Source organism: Strix aluco, chromosome 9 (assembly GCF_031877795.1).
Source record: "Strix aluco isolate bStrAlu1 chromosome 9, bStrAlu1.hap1, whole genome shotgun sequence".
NCBI lineage: Eukaryota > Metazoa > Chordata > Aves > Strigiformes > Strigidae > Strix > Strix aluco.
The window spans coordinates 21,356,135-21,373,050 of NC_133939.1; the positions used below are offsets into that span (position 1 = coordinate 21,356,135).

The 16,916-nt window shown below is 40.6% G+C and overlaps 2 protein-coding genes across 2 annotated transcripts in view; one reads left to right on the top strand and one right to left on the bottom strand.

Moving 5' to 3' along the window:
* SENP5 (SUMO specific peptidase 5) overlaps positions 1 to 16,916 on the bottom strand; it is a 198,273-nt gene that overhangs the window by 109,750 nt on the left and 71,607 nt on the right. The gene's annotated exons all lie outside the window — the stretch shown is intronic.
* Positions 7,948 to 14,845, top strand: AHSG (alpha 2-HS glycoprotein). The gene is made up of 7 exons (XM_074834587.1): positions 7,948 to 8,193; positions 9,635 to 9,745; positions 10,967 to 11,051; positions 11,939 to 12,102; positions 12,396 to 12,509; positions 13,273 to 13,353; positions 14,217 to 14,845. The coding sequence occupies exons 1-7, from the start codon at positions 7,990 to 7,992 to the stop codon at positions 14,493 to 14,495; spliced, it is 1,038 nt and encodes a 345-aa protein (XP_074690688.1). The 5' UTR covers positions 7,948 to 7,989; the 3' UTR covers positions 14,496 to 14,845.

A 16,916-nucleotide genomic window follows, 5' to 3' on the forward strand; every position in this document is an offset into this window, starting at 1 on the left:
AAGGGTAACAGAATAATCATTGGCTTCCTTCTCTCAAGGGGAGGCAAGAATGTTGTTGTAGGGATCTCCCCCAGCCAAGAATGGCTTTTGATTACAGAGCAGGGAATACGCATTATTTGGTTCTCTGTGTACAAATAATCTCTATCAGTTCTCTGCAACGGTGCTTTAGCTCTCCAACGCACATGCAACACATCTGTCCATCTGTACTGGCATTTCCATGAGCCTGCCCCAAGTACCTGTCTCTCAAGAACTTACAGGCCTATATCAAAAGCCAAGAAAGAGATGAACACTGACAACAGTTGGGAATCTCAAGCAAAGAAACCCCCTTTTAGTGCTCTGTCTCTACCCGTTCCTACGATACACAGATAACATTACACAATAATCTTTTAACAGTACTTCAGCTGCACTCAGAAAATTACTTCCTCTGGAAATACCTACTGAGTGAGATTTCAGATTGCAAGATTTCTAACCAACACCCAGCAGCTCTCTCAAAAACCAAATCCCTAACTAACATCTTTATACAACAGCATAACAGAACCTTCATAAAATGAAGCAAATCATTTACCATGAAACTTAAGGCAAATGGCATCTACTATATTCTTATTGGTGCAAAGTTAACAAAAGATCTTGTTTCCTTCCAGAAAGTACCTGGGAGTTGCCACACCATAATCCTAGTTCCAGTGTTAATGCATACTTGCAATGGCAGCTGAGTTCCAGGTGAGTTGTACAGCAAGATAAATAGCAATGTTTCACAACTTTTCTGTTATGGACTCACAGATTTCAAAATGTATGAACTAGACTTCACTTCCTCTTCTATAGCAAGTAAATATTATGTGTTCCATTCTGTCAGTGAAAGGCTTTCCTCCAGCTATTTCCTCCTTTCATTTTTGAGACTTGTGTGTGGACTACAGGATGATTTCCTCTCTCCTTATATATACTGACATGCAGGCAAGAGTTAGGAAGGGGCCAACTAAGACATCCATTTTCAAAGGAATGTTTCATATCAGATTGCTCTTGGTAAGGAAAGAGGGTAAGGCTACCCCCAGAGTGGCATTGCCATGTCTGTTGTTAAAGGCAGATTAGGCAAATACACAGAATCACAGAATCATCTAGGTTGGAAAGGACCATGAAGATCATCTAGTCCAACCGTTAACGTAGCATTGGCAGTTTCCAACTACACCAGATCCCTCAGCGCCATGTCAACCCTACTCTTAAACACCTCCAGGGATGGGGACTCCACCACCTCCCTGGGCAGCCCATTCCAATGCCTAACAACCCATTCTGTAAAGAAATGCTTCCTAATATCCAGTCTAAACTTTCCCTGGCGCAACTTGAGGCCATTGCCTCTTGTCTTATCACTCATTACTTGGTTAAAGAGGCTCATCCCCAGCTCTCTGCAACCTCCTTTCAGGTAGTTGTAGAGGGCGATGAGTTCTCCTGACAAATACCTGACAAAACAGAAATGCAGCAAGCAAACTCACCATTTCAAGTGGTTTTCAAACATTTTGCCTTGTGGAGTCATACAAACTTTTCAGTGTAAGTGCAGCCCTCTGTATAATAAACACAGGTTTAAAAGTCACGTAACACATTACTATAGATAATGTGACAAGGGGCAGCTCTTCAGGCCCTGTGAGAATTCAGAAGCGATAGCCTCAAGGACAAGCTCAGAAATGGGATTCTTTCTGAAGAGAGTGAAAGAGACATCTGTCAGTGATGTGGCTGAATGGCTCAAAGAGACCATGACGGCAGAGGGGACGAGGTGAGATCCAGGTGAACAGTTGAACGAGAAGGTCTGGTTCTTGGCCAGGGCCTTGCAGATGAGAGGAGAAAAATTGAGTTTGATGTTCTTGTGAATGGGGAACCACTTGGAGAAATGATGACATACTTGGCAGACTAGCATAGGGAGTAGGATCAGTGGTTGTGCTGTAGAGGAGGTCACCATATGGAAATCAGCATATATGAACATTTTGAGCTATAGTGACAGATAAGTAGGGATTTCAGATATATTTGGCAGGAAGAAGATCGTGATGTAGACCCAGACTGATTGTCTTAAACAAGACGACCCCAAAAGACCCAAGATTCCCTTCAAGAGACAGTCCTGGGTGTCAGGGAAAGGGTGCTGCCACCAGCAAAAAAGAATAGAAATAATTAATGGAGAAATTAGAAACCCACTGAGACCAGAGATACTCGACAGAACAGCAGAGAGGATATGCCAGAGGCAAAGGCTGAGATGCCCACTACAAAATCTTGTAGCCATACCAAAGCAGTTCTCTGAGTGATCTTTACCTGTTTTATTCATAAATCCATGAGTACAAAAGCAGTATTCTGCACTAGCCAGTTATAGGTACACTTTCTAACTGGCAGAATTTAACACCACCACTGTTAGGTTCAGAATTTCTGGGCTGAATGTAAACAAAGATACAGCTTTCTTTCCCTTGGCATTACAAAACCTAACAAATTCACAAACATATCAGGAAAAGGTGTTGATGTGCACCTCTTTCTATAAATGTGACACTGGATGTTGTTTTTAAACAGGCCATGATGCTTACATTCACATCTCCCTTTCTTTTAGACACTAAGAAGGTCACCTGGGCACCTGTGTCTGTTCAGAGTGCCTCATGTTTATTGCTCTTGACAGCCTGGAGTCCTTGTCTGCTGTGAATCTGATGTTGTGTAAATTAAGCAAGGAAAGCTGTAACTCTGGCTACTTTGTTGTCATAGAAGTCATCCATACTTTATGTCTAACATGCAAAATTTCAGCTCCTTGAGCAGGAACATCTATATAATGTCTTTCAAATTGCACTAACTTGGAAAGACCCACTTCCCCTATTGCAAATGTTAATATATTGCCTCCATGCTATTAAATTAAAATGTCCCACTCATGTTTCCTATCCTAGCTCCAGTCCTTTAACCATGTAGCTGGAAAGCAGCAGAAAGTTGAATAAATGGATGGTTTAGGGATGTGTAGCAGTAAAAAAACCTTTCTTGATCATCTGCCTCACTAAAAATAAATTACTTTAATTTTTAAAAAACCCTCTTGCTTGTCAGAATTATGTAAATCTCACTGGGATATTGATTGATTTTGTCATGCCCCTGGAGGAGTGCTCCAAGGTGAGAAAGCATATCAGTCTGCCATCCTCCCACCTGTCATTCCTTAGCCCTGCCTGTAGCAGTATGAACCCTCCTGTCACTCATGTCAATGGGCCTCCACATAGAAACACATGCACCTTTTCAAAACAGTAGCCCAGTGTAAGTAGGTAACAATTTCATGTTCTTAGACTGCCACAGCATAAGAACGAATGTGCAGCTTTTTCTACCAAACTCAGTGGAAAAAGCAGTTACAGTGCCAAGAGTGAACTTTGTTTCTCACATCAAAAATATGTCATTGCAGCTGAGCATGTGGGAATCCAGAGAGCACAGCAGGTTTCCCTAACACTTGCTACTAAATTTCAGGATTTAACTCAGCAAGGGAAGATAACATGTGGAGTTATCATGTGGAGTTCTCCATCAAAGAGACTAACAGCATCACAGGACATGACAGCATCCAGACCAATTGTGCATTTACATCTTCAAACATTCCTGTAAGTAGAAGGAATTAATGTGGCATGTTTCAATTTGCCTTTTTAAACTGGAACCATGTGTCTGTGGATACCCTGGTAATGCCAGGACAGTTGTTGGTTTTCATAGTGAGTGGAGTTTAAATTCACTTAGGTTGACATGCTGTTCACTGAGACAAGGGGAGGTCAGTTTGACATGCTGTTCACTGAGACAAGGGGAGGTCAGTTTGACTGCAGGGTGTCTGTTTACTCAGTGCAAAATACTCTGTTTCTGCTGTCTGATCCACTGTTTGACCCTGCTGTTCAGCTCTGCAGTCTCTTCCCAAGTATCTTGCTTTATTTGTTCTAGGTTCTGATATGAAGCAATGATCATGGGGAGCACCCATATAAGCTGGAAGCCCAAACTATAGCATAAGGACAGAAAGCCAAAAGAAAAACTTCAGTAGCTGCTAATCTCTGATTTCACAGTTGCCACCTATCCATCTCCAACACAGCTTTCCCACACCCATCAAATTGCACAGGCATGATACTGAGAGAACCATGACATCCCTGCAGGGCTGAAGCAAAAAATATCCCACTGTTAAGAGTTGCATGGCAACATAAATAACTTTGACCTTGATAAAAGGATAAAAAAGTATAAAAATTTAGGAAGGGGGGGTCTTACATACCAGGAAGCATAACACAGGGTAAGTAAGGCTTGAAAACCCTCAACTCAGAAAACTGCTCTTGTTACTGACTGCAACTTCAAAACACATAGCAGAGAAAATGCGGAAATGGGGAGGAAAATTTAAATCAATCAAAAACTTCACTAAGACAAAACATCTTATATAATCTTCCCACTGGGAAGAGAAGGAGAATAGACTTTCATGTAACAAATGCTAGTTATATCACTTGATGTACTTCTGGAAGGCACTCAAGTATTTCAGTGGCATAGACAATAGAAGAGCAAAATAGAAAAAGAGAGAACAGAACAGAAATAGACTTGGTTGGCTTTGTCTGGGAGAGCTGGTCAAAAATTAGAATTTCCATTCCAGTAAAAAATTCAGAATACTTGACAACTTTTCATGCTCTTTTAAAAAAAAAAAAAAACAAAAACCCAGTATAGTTTTTGAAAAGAAACTCCAGCAAATAAAATTTCTCTGATATAATCAATAGTAAATCTGGGAGCCCAAATTTCAATCCTCTCAATCCTGCTACATCTCCAGTAAGTCCAGGAATCTCTAAACTTTTACTGACTGGCATCTGCTGATTCCTCTAATGTTTTGAATAGATCTTTCTACCCAGTGATATTGAAACTTTTTATAAATTTCAGTGAGTTATTTCAGATCACAGAAGTAAAATGAAAAATAGTTATTTCCATTTTACAGTTAAAATAAAATAGAGATTAACAGACTGATACCAGCAAAGTTGAGTGAAAAGGAATTGCTAGCTGGGCACCTAAACTAGACACTGCCAAAGTAGATGCCATTCTGCACGTTTTATTTGTACCTACTATGGCACATGATCAGCCTTCCTTCTCTTAAAGACTCATATTTAAAAAAAACAAATTAATTAACATATAATGTGTTACTATTATAGTCTGATAAAACTGTTCAGACTTCACAGGTTTTTCTGCAGCCTGAAAATTCTGGTATAGGGACACTGGGGGACTTGGACTGTAGTGAATCTAAGCCAACTTACATCTGCTGAAGATTTGCCCATGTAGTGGAAAGGGGCAATAAGACTATGCAAATTAATTAGTCTAATTTGTTTTGAGGTTTTTCTCAGACTTCTATGGATTTTCATACACTTTATTTTTAAATGATGATTATTCTGTCATTTAAAGAAGCAATATGCTGCCTTGACAAGACTGGTCACTTTAACTATCTTACATTTTCCCTGAAGACATTTTCTTGTCTTAGTGTGCAGGTTTCTGTGTAGGTGATGGCTATATAGAAGATAGTCCTGATGTTCCAATATCTTGTGAACTCTATGATCCAAAAGTAATGTACTTAATCAAGTGTAAAGCGAGAGGTGATTAAGTTTTGCAGTACTGTACAATGCCTGACTGCTCAGAAATGCATCTTTTGATGTGGTGCAGAGAAGTGGACCAGTTGTCTGCTTTACCAAAAAATGACACTTTATTAATCTGAAAAGAGAGCCTCAGAAATCCCCAGAAGTGTTTAACTTTGATCTGAAGCTTTAAAAAGATGTTATTTGTTTGTTTGCTTGTTTAATTTGTTTGAATCTTAAGCTTGGGATGGTGTCAACTTGACATCTTGCGGAAGCATTCCTTTGCTTTTTTTCCAGATGAGGTTGAACAGGGGCAGCAAGTTTCCAATCATCACTAGTTGTTCTAAGCATCCAACCAAAAAAAAAAAAAAAAAGAGAAAGCAAGAAAGAGAACCATCAACTCACCTTTCCACTATGGTTTATATGAATTATTAAGAACTGAGATTCAGTGGAGCCTCAATTTTTGAGCATAGAATCAATACTATATTTTATATAACAAGGGCAGTAAACTCAGCTTGTTCTACTTCCATCACAGTGAAGCCTTGTCAAGTCTCTCAGGCTACCTAATTCACTAGGGCCAAAGTCTAACAGTCCTGACGTGAAAGGTGGATTGGGGTGTTTTGAGGTGGATTGAAAACTGGCTGAATGGCTGAGCCTGGAGGCTGGTGATCAGTGCACAAAGTCTAGCTGGAGGCCAGTAACCAGCTGTATACCCCAGGGGTCAACAGTGGGGCCTAGTCCTATTTAACATCTTCATTAATGATCTGGATGATGAGGCAAAGTATATCCTCAGCAAGTTTGTAGATGATACAAAACTGGGAGGAGGAGTGGCTGACTCAGAGTGTGGTTTTGGGACACCAAACCTTCATTCTTTAAGTGTTCCAGACCAAAGTCAAGAATGCAAATGATCATCCACACAATAGAACAAATGCCAGACAACACCTGCTTCAAGCGAGAGGAAGAAACAAATCATGCTCAGAACAATTTTTTACTGCGAGAGGAAGAGCCTTTCTTTTCCCCAGGAATCTCTTCAATATGCAAATCCTGCTATACAAAACTCACCTCATCCCACACATCTGAAGGAAATAATTCCATCTTTTTTAGTCTCTTCCCATTCTCCTGCTTCATCACTTAATCTGTCCAACTGGACCATTTCTATTTATGCTGTTTTCCGTATTTACAGATTCTAGAGAGGCATGACTCAAGACTGCTGTTTCCACAAATCTTTTAGCCTCACTCACACTATTGTGCAAGCTGAGAAATACTTACCTAAAGTGAAAACTTCTAAATATGCTGAAGTCCTCCTATTCATCTCAAGTCTGCAGCTAATTCCTGAAGTCCCTGAAAATGACAACAGAAATACAGATATTTTAAAGCCAAAAGGGACCTTTACTATTCCGCAACCTGATCACCACCATAAAATGGGTCATAGAAACCTACTCTGAAATCCCTGCAGGAAAAACTTTTCTACCGGTTGAGCTAGAGCCTATCTAGCTAGAGTCTATCTAGCTAAAGTCATCTCAGCTTAAATTAAAGATTTTAAATGCTGAACACATCATAGAAGCTATATTCTGCTCCATAGAACATTTTTGTTATCCAGTCACTGTTTTGTAATCACATACACTGTGAATGTAAATATAAGCTGGGGTCCAGCACTCCTGAGCATTTAAGCAGCTAATTTTCATCTACATTCTACTTATAACACTTTTGTGCCCTTTAGGATCTTCTGCCAAATCCTCAAATCTGTACAACATATTCCAGAAAAATTTCTACAAGATGCCTGCTTTGCAAAGCAAAATTCCAGAAACTACTGGAAGTATTCAGATTATTCAGAGAAAAAAAGAGCTGATGCAAAAGATTTAGAAACTATGTCTCATTTCCTATTCCAAATGAATTCAGTAGCAATACAATTACATTTACTGTTGAATGTGATCCTTAGCACTGTTTCAAATTCCATTTTCTAATTTATCCTGCCACTGATCTCACAATTTAGACTGGTGTCTGGTGAGATTTGGGCCCTAACAGAATGTGTCCTGTTTACAAGAAAGCTTAATTAGTGTTAGCATCTCTACAGATTTAACAGGAGGGATCATATTCCTCTTGCATGTACTGTATTTGGTTGGTAAAAGAGCGTCTAAAAATTGTGTTTCTTTTTTGCTGACGCTTTCTTCTTTAGCTGCTTTAGCAGACTTCGCAATATCCTACCTGATAAAATTTACTTTGGCCAATATTAATCAGTCAGCTTGATGTCCTAACATTTACTTTTCTCTTCTGTTGTTTGCAATGCCTCTTGGTACGGGGACAAATATCAGACATGTGCTCATGCAAAGTCTGTGGTATGTACTATATAAATGAGACCCCAGTTCTAGCTACCTAGCTACCATCTGAACAGTATTCTTAGATCTTTATTTCTGAAAGGGATTGGTTTTCTTCAGGTGCCATGAAGGCACTAGTAGCTTTAATATTGCTTGTTCAGCTTCCAATTCACAAAGCTGTACCAGCAGCTCCCCCTGCTCCCTTGGGCTGTGATGACCCAGAATCTGAAGCAGCAGCTGAAGTAGCCGTGAGTTATATTAATGGCCACAGTCATCACGGATACAAGTTTGCCTTAAACAGAATTGAGAATATCCGCGTGCTACCCCAGGTAAGTGAGGAGCTTGCAGGCAGAGCATTATGTTAACCTGGAGATGCTTGGACATGACCAACAAGCCCTGGCAAGGGCTGTATCCTCACATGGGGTAAATCAGCATGGCTCTGTTGATTTAAATGGGGCAATGCCACCTGGTAGCAGTTGAGAATCCAGGTCACTGGAATGTATCTCTCAAAGAGCAGAACAGAGGGCAAGAGAGAAGTGTTCAGATATTTTTGAATGATGCTGGAAAGGGGCTCAGTTTACAAATGCAGCATGCTTGCTAAGGCAGATCATTCAAAGTGCGAATTCATGAGCCCAGTAGCTAATCTGGAGAAAAACTGTGAGGATAATCTTCATGATGCAGGTAATTATTTATTGGCTAAATGCATACCTATCATAACTCCATGCTATTAGTGATTTTGTAGTAGGCATTAATTTTACCTAATATCCCATTGAGCTGACAAGGAAGCTGAATGGAATTAACTGCAGCTTGTAGTCTCATTTTCACTAAGATCTACTGACATCATTGTAGACTTCTAGAAAGGCTGTAGAAATAGTCATGAATACAATGTATGCACCCATTCAGAACCTTTGATTCTCTCAAAACATTGAAAATGGTCCCAAACGTTAACAAGAATGAAACTCCTTGGCTGTTTTTCTACTTGTTATGAGAGAGAGGATAGCAAAGCCATTTACAAGAGACTAAAACAGACATTAATGAGATTAGAAGTGTGCCCACAGTTACCTACACAAAAACACTGGTGATACTGCTTTGCTCATATTTAATACTTTTACACTAAAATAACTTCATTGGTTTAAATGGAATCACCCATGACTCAGACCACAGAGTCAGTCTCAGAGCTAGAGAACCTCACTTCTGCCCTTCCATTCACATCTCTTATGTTATAGTTGCAAAGGTTCAGGAACAACCAAAAAAGATCCTGCAGTCCATAAACAACATGAGTATTGGGGCTGGAACTTAGCTCGTGAAATTCAGTGTAATTCCAATGGACTAAATGGGACAGGCCAATGTGCTCCAGTGCTTATTTGGTATCTGGTTATAGAAACACAAAGTTTTTTCATCAACAAAGACAGCTATTGATTTTTTAAAACTACCCAACAAAATAAAGTCAAGTTAACTTAAGAGAACTGACCCACTACATACAGGCTGGACTTTTCAAAATTTATGGGCCAGTTCCTTAGCTGGAAAAAAAAAAATTAAAAAAAAAAATATCATCGATGTGACTATCTTGACTTATTCCAGCTGAAAAACTGGGTCCTGTTTTTTATGAAGTTAAATAGTAAGGACATATTCAGCTACTCTAGTGTATACCTGGAGCTATCCAATGACAGTCAGCAACAGTGCAGCGCAGCCCCAGAGAAGAAATCTGGTGATGTTTTATGAAGCAATTATTACAATTTCCGTTGTTTGGGGTTTTTTGTTTTCTTCCAGGGGCTGAATAATGACATAATATTTCTTGAACTTGACTTATTAGAGACCGGGTGCCACATTCTCAGCCCTACACCTCTTGCAAATTGCACAGTAAGGAGCTTCACAGAACATGTGAGTACCTAAACCACTACTAGCTCGGTCCAAAGGTGCATATTCAGTATGTTGATGCTAGAGGCCAAGCTATCATCATTTAGATTTCTAAGGAAATGTTACATCACTGGAACAGTCTATAACCACCCAATCACTTGTAACCTCCTTGTTGATTTCATTGCCTTCATGTCATGAAGGATTTCGCTCCTGGATTTCTTTCATGTCCTGTTATGTGAAGAGCACAGGTCTCTGTCAGCACAACATCCCACATACAGTTCATGAATGCCATGGGGCCTTGTTTAGGGGCTCCAGATTCAGCCCAGATGTCGTGGCCTTGTTGCAAACTGTAGACAGGGCAGGTTGTGAATCTGTGCAAACACAACTTTCCCTGGGCTACATGTGGGGTGTTGCCTAGTGAAATTCCATCAAGTCTAGTCACCTAGTCCTAGTCAAGACTGCAGAAGAGCTGTTCCCTTCAGAGAGGGCTCTGCCTTCAAAGTAATGCTCAGCTGGAATTTACTGGCCTCAAATATTTTGTTCTTATGCAAGTGTGATCCAACTGTGAAAAGCTTTCCCTAACCAAAGCAGTGGAAGTGTTGTCTGAGCACAGGCAGCTCTGGTTTCTAAGCAGAAAGCAGAATGAGCAATTGACAATTTAAGCCTGCTGTTTCTAGAATGGGGCCCAATTCACAGAGCTCATGACTGAATTTGAATCATGATCCACCCCTGTATTCACCAGGGCTCAGCTCCCATTTTCCATCTTGGGGGAGGTAACTCTAACTGTTCCCTCTTCCCAGTGACTCCAGCTTTGCCTTTGACATCTCCTCCCCTGCTGGATCATGTTGCATGTGAACCAGCTCACACAAGGCAGCACACTCTGCTGTTACCATGGCCACTGACCAGCTGAGATTAGTGAGAATATTACCAAACAGCTCTGCAGAAGGTCTTAATTCATAAGTATTCATATTCTTTATGAGAGAGGAACCTGAACCAAATGTCCATAATCTACTCTGGCACTTCTGATACTTTCGAGATCCAGATTTGGATCCAAATTTTGCAGCTCTAGTCTGCCTTTTACAAAATCACAGACACCAGGACACGCCTAGCAGCGCCTCTGCAATCAGACTGATTTTGCCAGGAACACTCAGCCAGGATCTGTTCTTTTGAGTTTAGAAATAGTTGCCCTTTTCAGAAATTCCTCTTTATCTGAACGATGTAACCCTTTGATTTTTCTCTCTCTAGGCAGTTGAGGGTGACTGTGATGTCAAGTTGCAGAAGTTGGATGGAAAGTTATCTGTACTTGCTAGTAAATGCCACTCACATGCAGGTAAAGACTTTGTTCTTTAGGTTTGAACCTAGAGGCTGGAGTATTATTATAGCAGTGGTTACAGTTCACTAGCTTTTCTGATTCTAAAATGCTGTGTATAAATATGGTGTAAAGGATGACAGTTAATGGATTTTCTAAACCCAGCTGTTTTGAAAGTAATTTCTTCCCATTTTCTGATTTCATTCACCTACAAACCCAGCCCTCTCTCTTTGCTTCTCTTCACTATGACAATTAAGATACTATAAGAGTATCTGGGGAGCAAGTCCCAGATTTGACCTAGAGATTGCTGGTACTGAGGCTTTTCACTCAGGAGTTTGGCCTCAAGAACTTGATTCCTTATTGGTCTGAATCTACTAGAGCCTGTTGATCTTTAGAGCCCATTTACCAGATGCAGCTTATTTACTAAATCCAGCATTTTCAATATTGCCATGGGAAAGCAGAATCTCTATTCTGCATGCTCTGTACGAGATCTCTTTGCTCTGTATGAGATGTCTTCAGTACTACTTTCAAAACTGGTGAGTGAATGAAACACACGCAAACACAATTTCAATAAATAAAAATATTTTCATTTTTCACCATTCCTCGTGTGAGCTGAGACATCTTTTCATTGGTGTCATGGATAGTTTGCCAGAAAGAGAAGTGATTAAAACCTAAGTAAGAACATTCAAAATATGCTACTGAAGTCCACGGCACTTTCTCTTGCAGAAAGACCTGAATGGCAAAAGTGGTGTGAAATACTGCCATCTGTAGCCTGCACTGCAAAAATTCCTTCTGCTATAACTTGGGACAGACCATGAAACAGTGTTTTGTGGGACTGAATAGGTCTATAATGCCTTTCAAAACAACCTACGATCTGATTGAAATATACTGTTTGGTTCCTCCTGCAGACTCAAGTGAAGATATTCTCCGACTCTGCCCTGACTGTCCACTGCTGCAAAGTCTGAATAACACTGACGTATTAGCAACCGTTACAGCTGCACTCAATGACCACAACAGCAAAACCACTGATGCTTACCTCAGACTCCTTGAGATTGGAAGAGCCAGAACACAGGTAATTGCTAGAACAATGAATGTCTAGCCTTCCATCTACACAGAATATTTCTTCTCTGGTAATTGTGCAGTGCTAGCTAGTTTTGTTTGCAAACAGATTTAGCTTGCTCTAATTTGCCCTACTGAATTGCACTTAGTTTCCCAAGCATTTTGTGTCATTTTAGCCACAGGATTCCCTTTCACTTCAGTGGGAAATGCAGAACTAGAAGCCTCAACATTTACCTTTTATCTTTTCTCAGCAGCACTGCAGCTTCACAGTGCAAAGTCAGTTAAACAATTTTCCTGTTTTATCAGTATCACCCAACACATACTGTCTCTGTTGAGTTTGCTGTGGCTGCCACGAACTGCTCAGCAGAAGAAGCTAAAGATAATGTGGAAGCTTGTCAACTGCTGCCTGACGATCAGTCAGTAAGTATGCCAGCACATCAGCCCTGATCTCACCAGCATAGAGGTAGAAAAGCAGCATGCTGTGATGCGTTCACACTTGTGAAGGAATAGACCTTTGTGAGGACGCAAGTACAAGAGATGTATACCATCATGATACACTTTTCAATACATAATTCCTAAATCTGTATCACGCCTTTCTCTTCTCTGAGGTATTTGGACTGAATCCTGACGTATTTCAATATATTTCAAAAAGGCTTGAGGACCAAAGTGTCCGTGACACAAAATATTTTTAGTCAACAGAATATATATCATTGTTTACTCTTCTTAATGTGAGCACCTGAGAAAATCAGGCTCTTTGTACTGGACAGTACACAAACACATAACAAAAGGGCAGACTTCTACCTTCCTACAGTTTAAGTGCTGCCAGTGTGTTTTGTTCTGATAGATAGGCTCTTGTGAATTATACTGTATACTTTATCATGCTAAAATTCTTCTTTTGTTTCTGATGAAATTGAGTCCTAGGCAGTTTTAATGGGTGGGAACCTTTCACCTAGATTCCTATATATTCTTTCCCTCCCTCATATCCAGATATACAAAGGATCTTACTCTAGAAGAACATAGGAATTTCACTTATTTGCTGGTTATGCATTTAAACAGCTTGGCTTTTGAGTCCAACAGACTAAAAAGCAAGCACTTTACTCCTCACATAAAACATGAGAAGATGTAGCTATTTCTAAATGTACTGAAATTAACTTTTTCTCTTGACTATGTTCTGCTTTGACAGAATTTTGGTTTCTGCACAGCAACAATGGTAACACGCCCCTTACAAGACCTCAAGGTGGACTGCCAGCTCTATGGACATCAGGTACCAACTCCAGATATTCCCTTCCTTTCCAGAGTATTCTAGCCTACAATACTGTTAGAAGCAATCACCCTTAGTTTACCTCTTTCACTGTAGACTGCATTAGCTATCTGTGATAACTTGAGTTTAACTTTGTATCCTAAAAACCAAGGTAAGGTAGCTCCTGCTTATCCTGTGGATTTCTGTGCCAGGAACTATGTCACCTCTGCCATCCATGCTTGACAGAGTTTGTCCTCCTAACCATCTGGGAGCTTCACATCTCTGGTAGAGCAAAGGGAACCAACTCTGCTCAGCTAGAGTGATGGGGCAGGTAGATGTAAACCATAACTGAGCCATTGTGGGAGATGAAATCAGCCGGGGTTTTTTGCTAGTAGACCTTAGACACGACTGAATTCAGGGAGTCTGACCTGCACTGCTATACCAAGAGAAGGGAAACATATATGCACCGGACCTGAGTGCTCTCCAGGTATTTTAGCCTTCATTTGGTCTGAGAAGGGCTAGGTGGTGGTTGAATAAATCCTACAGACCAGAGCTCTTGGTAACACAATAGTAATTAGCTGTCTAGGAGGTATATGAAAGAAAGAATAAGATTGCTGGTCTTGAATGTTTCACCAGGTGCATAGGTGGCCCTGAAAGTTCACATAGAATTTGGTGATAAAGATCCACTGGACATTAAAAATGTGTTCCTGGGCTCCTGTGTATGTGTTCAAATGCAAATCAAACTTCTGTGATGGTCAGGAACATTTTGTACCTGGGTTGGAGGCCTCTATGTAGTTAGGAGCAGGGTACCTAGTAAGATATCAATGACCTGTATACTATAAGCCCCAAGTCACTGAACAAAAACACAAATTGTTTTTCTTTTCCAGCCTGGAGTTACCTACTCTCAACCAGGTCAAGATACATCAGCAGGACTGGTGCCCAGTGTTGGACAAGGCTTCATAAACCATAATCTCAGGCTTTCCCACAATAACCCTGTTGCGTCTGAATCCAGCTCTTCAGAATTTCCTACTTCCATGCTCTCAGCAAAATCTGTAGCAAAGAGAGCAGTTGCAGAGGTTGCTCAGCATGACAAAGTACCTCGCCCAGTTGGCTTTGTGCCTCCTCCTCCTCCATGCCCCGGGAGGATACGCCATTTCAAAATATAGGCTGTGTTACAGACATGGCAATACAGCTAACTAAAGGATCAGTGTGTAGCAGCAGCATCAACATACAGACCACAAGATCAAGTGCAAATAGGTGATAATGCTTGACTGTGAGCCCAAATGAGTTTTACCCTCCAGAGAGCAGAGCTGTGGCCAGGATCTTGCAAAGGCCTTCTTCAAAATATGGTGATTACAACATATAGCAGCTGTTTTCTCTACATACAGGGATGTTCTAGTTAAAATACAGAAAATATTGTTTCAATTAAACTGTTGTAAGACCTATACAACAGTTGTAGCTTTGTGATAGAAACACCACCCGAAAGGTTACTTCACAATAAAATGTTCAACAGAAATGCTTTGGTACCTTCTATCTGTATATATTTTCACTTAGTTGTCAAGTATCTCCTTCACAGCATTATGAGTCATATTCTGGGCTTGATTTCAAAAACAGTAAGCTCCTGCACTTCTTATCAGCTTCAGTGGGATGTGTGGGTGCTGAGCACTGCGGAAAATCAGGTCAGTCCTTTCTTTTGATCACATACCAATAACACTAAAGAAGTGGCAGGAAAAAATGTATTTTTCCCTTCCACCTGTAGTGTTTTCTAGCGTGTACCTACTTTTAATATCCACCAGAAGTATCTCGATACTTTTGGACATGGCATAAGAGCATCCATGTCTATGAAAAGAACAAAGAACCAGAACACATTCATTGCTGCACAGGCTGAAAGCCAAACACATGTCTATTCTCTGTCTTCCAGCAGATACACAGGTGCAATATGATCATAGGGTACTGTACGGCCTGTGTGCATATGAGGGAATACCAATTCAAGGGAATAAAAATATACTAGACATGTGTCTCATATAATAGGACAGAGACAGTGATGGCAATTTACTATTGTCCTAGCAGTCAAATCTTCCCCGAATTTCTGACACGTTAGAGGCAAAATCTATTCTAGGTAGAGAAGTAATAACGGACAGGGGCCAGAAGGATCTTTACTGCCAGCCAGACTGAAATTCTGCAGGCCCGGGGGAGCAGTCTCAAAGACAGCCATGAATCTTTAACCAGGAACAGCACTTGCTATAAGATAATTATCATGCAGGCAGCAAAAGCTGCAGAACACATGTAATTTCTGAACTGTTTCAAATAACCTACCCTGTTCTCTTAGTTACAACCTTCCAGTACTCAGTAAGCAACACAACTAACATTTGTTCTCAGTGACAGTGCAACAGGTTGCTATACAGAAAGGTTCTGCACTGCTGTGTCAATGGGTAAAGGAAAAGCCACAGGCACTTGCTTCAACTGGGTGTGTAGAAGGGAAAGAAAAAGAGAAATCAGCCCAGACTCTATAAGCCATAGTCTAATGTGACGGCAACATACTGCCGACATGCTCTCTACCTGAAGGCAGCAGCTCTCATGTTTCAAAAATATGCTGAGTTCTTGCAGGGAGTGTGTTGCAGGCAATTGCACAAGCTACTACCAGTCAATTGCTCAGTGGCTTTTTGCTTCTCTGTAAAGCAGTGACTCCAGTATGTTCTGCATGCAGCCATTCATTCAAAAAGTGCTAGTACTAGGCTGTAGAAGTTTCTTGAAGTGGTAAGGTAGGTGGTCCTCCCATCCTTACTGCACGAGACACAGTAAAGGATTTAATGAAACGACTGCTATTATGATTGCATTTCTATAACAACAGATACATGAGACTGAGTTTTTAACTTGCCTGGAGCAATTAGTTTTGCTAGCTTTTGTATTTTTAAAACGAGGAATTGCCTTAACTAAACTGCACAAATTGTCTTGCACATAATGAAGTGGGCACTAAGTTATAGAAGAGACTGTTTTCCAGACTTAGAAAATTCCCTATCTGGTCGCAGAAACAGTATATTTATAGAAGGGATCCCTGCCCATAGGCATCTCTGAACTCCAGAAATGCTGCATTTTCTTGTTGCCTTTTCCAACCACACAAAGCAAGGATATGTAGCAGAACATCTACAGCCTCCACACTTCACACATGTTCTCCTACACCTGGTGTAACTACTGCATTGCTTCCTAGAACAAGGAGGAAAAAAAAAAAATAAAGAGGCAGAATTGCTCTGTGTGTTCCAGTCTGTAGCTGCACCTCATCTTCTTTCTCCTTAACACTTGCCCTCTTAAGGACACATTTTGCCCTCTTAAGGATATATTTTCTACGACTGCTTTGAAGCAGTCACTTTGTCTCCCCCCAGTACCGCCTTGTATTCATGCTCCTGGACCTTAGTAACAGATTCAGTATTTAGTAATAGATTCTCTGGGCAATGAGTGCTACAAAATGGCAATGCATAAAATACAAATGCCTCCTTCCCTGAAATGCAGCATGAATAGTTTTGTCAGGTCTGCATCACTGGCTGACATTGTTTTTCAGCTTTTTCAAACCCTGTTTTGCTAAAGCATAT